The sequence below is a fragment of the Austrofundulus limnaeus genome, unplaced genomic scaffold (genome assembly GCF_001266775.1).
Source record: "Austrofundulus limnaeus strain Quisiro unplaced genomic scaffold, Austrofundulus_limnaeus-1.0 Scaffold1043, whole genome shotgun sequence".
NCBI classification, from domain to species: domain Eukaryota; kingdom Metazoa; phylum Chordata; class Actinopteri; order Cyprinodontiformes; family Rivulidae; genus Austrofundulus; species Austrofundulus limnaeus.
Genome location: NW_013953445.1, coordinates 119,298 through 121,337, shown reverse-complemented (window position 1 = coordinate 121,337; position 2,040 = coordinate 119,298). Strand labels below are relative to the sequence as shown.

The window sequence follows — 2,040 nt, the reverse complement described above, 5'->3', positions numbered from 1 at the left end:
TCATCCAACCAGCATCCATCCATCATCATCCAACCAGCAGTCATCCATCCATCATCATCCAACCAACATTCATCCATCATACTCCAACCAGCATCCAACCACCCTCATCCAACCAGCATCCATCCATCATCATCCAACCAGCATTCATTCTTCATCATTCAACCACCATCCAGCCAGCAACCAACCTTCATCCAACCTTCACCCAACCATCATCCAACCATCCATACATCATTCGGCCAACATCCAATCAGCATCCATCCATCATCCAACCAGCATTCATCCATCATCCAACCATCTAAACATCCATCCAACCAGTATCTCTCAACATCCAACCAGTATCTCTCAACATCCAACCAGTATCTATCATCATCCAACCAACACCAAACTATCATCCAACATCCATCCATTCATCCATCCATCCATCCATAGTCAGGTCTTGAGGGCAGCAGCTGCACCAGGGAGGTTCAGACCTCTCCATCCTCTTTCAGCTCTTCTGGGTGGTCTCCAAGGTGTTCCCAGACCATCTGAGAGACATAGTCTCTACAGGGTTTCCTGGGTGTCCCCGGGGTCTCTTCCTCCCAGTTGGACATGCCCAGAACACATCACTAGGGATGCATCCAGGGGTGTTCCTTACCAGATGAACCACCTCAGCTGGTTCTTCTGAATGAAGCAGCTGTACTTTGAGTCTCACCTGGAGAACTGAATTTCTCAGCCTGTCTGCAAAGGAGTGTCCAGCTCCCCTGCAGAGAAAACCTGTCTGGACCTCCTGGATCTGAGACCTCATTCTTTTTTATCACCAGACAGAATAAAACAGAGTAAAAAGTAAGCCTCAGACAAACAGCGTCTGTGTGAAAACTATAAGTGGGATCAAAAAACATCTTGACCCATGAGCAGCAGAAGGTTCTGATGGCCACACACATTCAGTTTGAGGTTATGGATCTCAACGGTTCTAGTTCCTAATCATCATTTTACTTCTTGGTCCAGTTCCCATCTGTGAAATATGGACCATGACGGGGAGCTGACAGAGCAGGAACTCTGTGATGCTGACTAATACTCACACTGAACTCAGTGACCACGATYTCCACCACGCTGCCAACCACGATGAGAGCATCAAAAGAATTCCAGGCATCAACGAAGTAGTGCTGAAAACACACAAAGGAAGATGAGTGTCTGGGTTTCAGACATCAGTACCCGTTCTTCAGAAAGGACTGGTTTTCTGACCCGAAGTCTGAGAGCCAGCAGCTTCAGCAGCATCTCCACAGTGAAAAGTCCAGTGAAGACCATGTTGAGGATGTCCATGATGTCGCTGAAGGTTTTGGACTGCTCATAGTGCTGCAGAACAGAGGAGAACCCACTCAGGCTTGGTTTGGTCCAACAGAACACAGAGCTGGAAGGTTTCTGACCTGAACCGCCAGGGTAACTGTGTTGAGCAGGATCAGGACAAACATCACGTACTCAAATCCTGTAGAGTTGATGATGTACCAGAACTTATACTGAACCGGGTTCTTTGGGATGTAAAGTTTGAGAGGCTGGGCCTTCAGGGCGTACTCCACACACTGACGCTAAACAGGACAATTCATTCAACATGACCAGAATTAAACTCAGACACAAAATGGACCATCGATCTGATCTGAAGCTAAATCTACTAGTGAGGAAACTAAAAGCATGCCATATCAGTAAAAATGTTTTGGAACTGGTCTACAGGTCAATGATCGAATCTATCCTCATTTTTAATATTTTTACCTGGTATAGTTTCATTACAATGAAACAAAAAACAAAAACTATCCRGCATCATTAACCAGGCTAGTAGGATCACTGGTTTAGTACAAAGCCCACTGTCTGAGCTGTACAAGGCCTCTGTGGTCAGGAAAGCCACTCAGACCACAGAGGACCAGTCACATTCTCTTCACCATCTTTTTCAGCATCTCCCTTCTAGCAAGTGTTATAAGGTTCCCCTGGCCAGGAAAAACATCTATAAAAAATCATTTGTCCCTCCTGCAATTACTCTACTCTACTAAACAAGGCTGATTAGTTACCCCC

The 2,040-nt window shown here is 45.9% G+C and overlaps 1 protein-coding gene across 1 annotated transcript in view; it reads right to left on the bottom strand.

The window, feature by feature from the left end:
* Nucleotides 1-2,040, bottom strand: part of cacna1fb (calcium channel, voltage-dependent, L type, alpha 1F subunit) — a gene marked incomplete at its 5' end in the record, with an annotated part of 32,048 nt that overhangs the window by 3,877 nt on the left and 26,131 nt on the right. Inside the window, 3 exon segments of the mRNA XM_014030339.1 lie at nucleotides 1,059-1,142; nucleotides 1,222-1,332; nucleotides 1,404-1,562. Of these exon segments, the coding sequence (XP_013885793.1) occupies nucleotides 1,059-1,142; nucleotides 1,222-1,332; nucleotides 1,404-1,562 (354 nt within the window).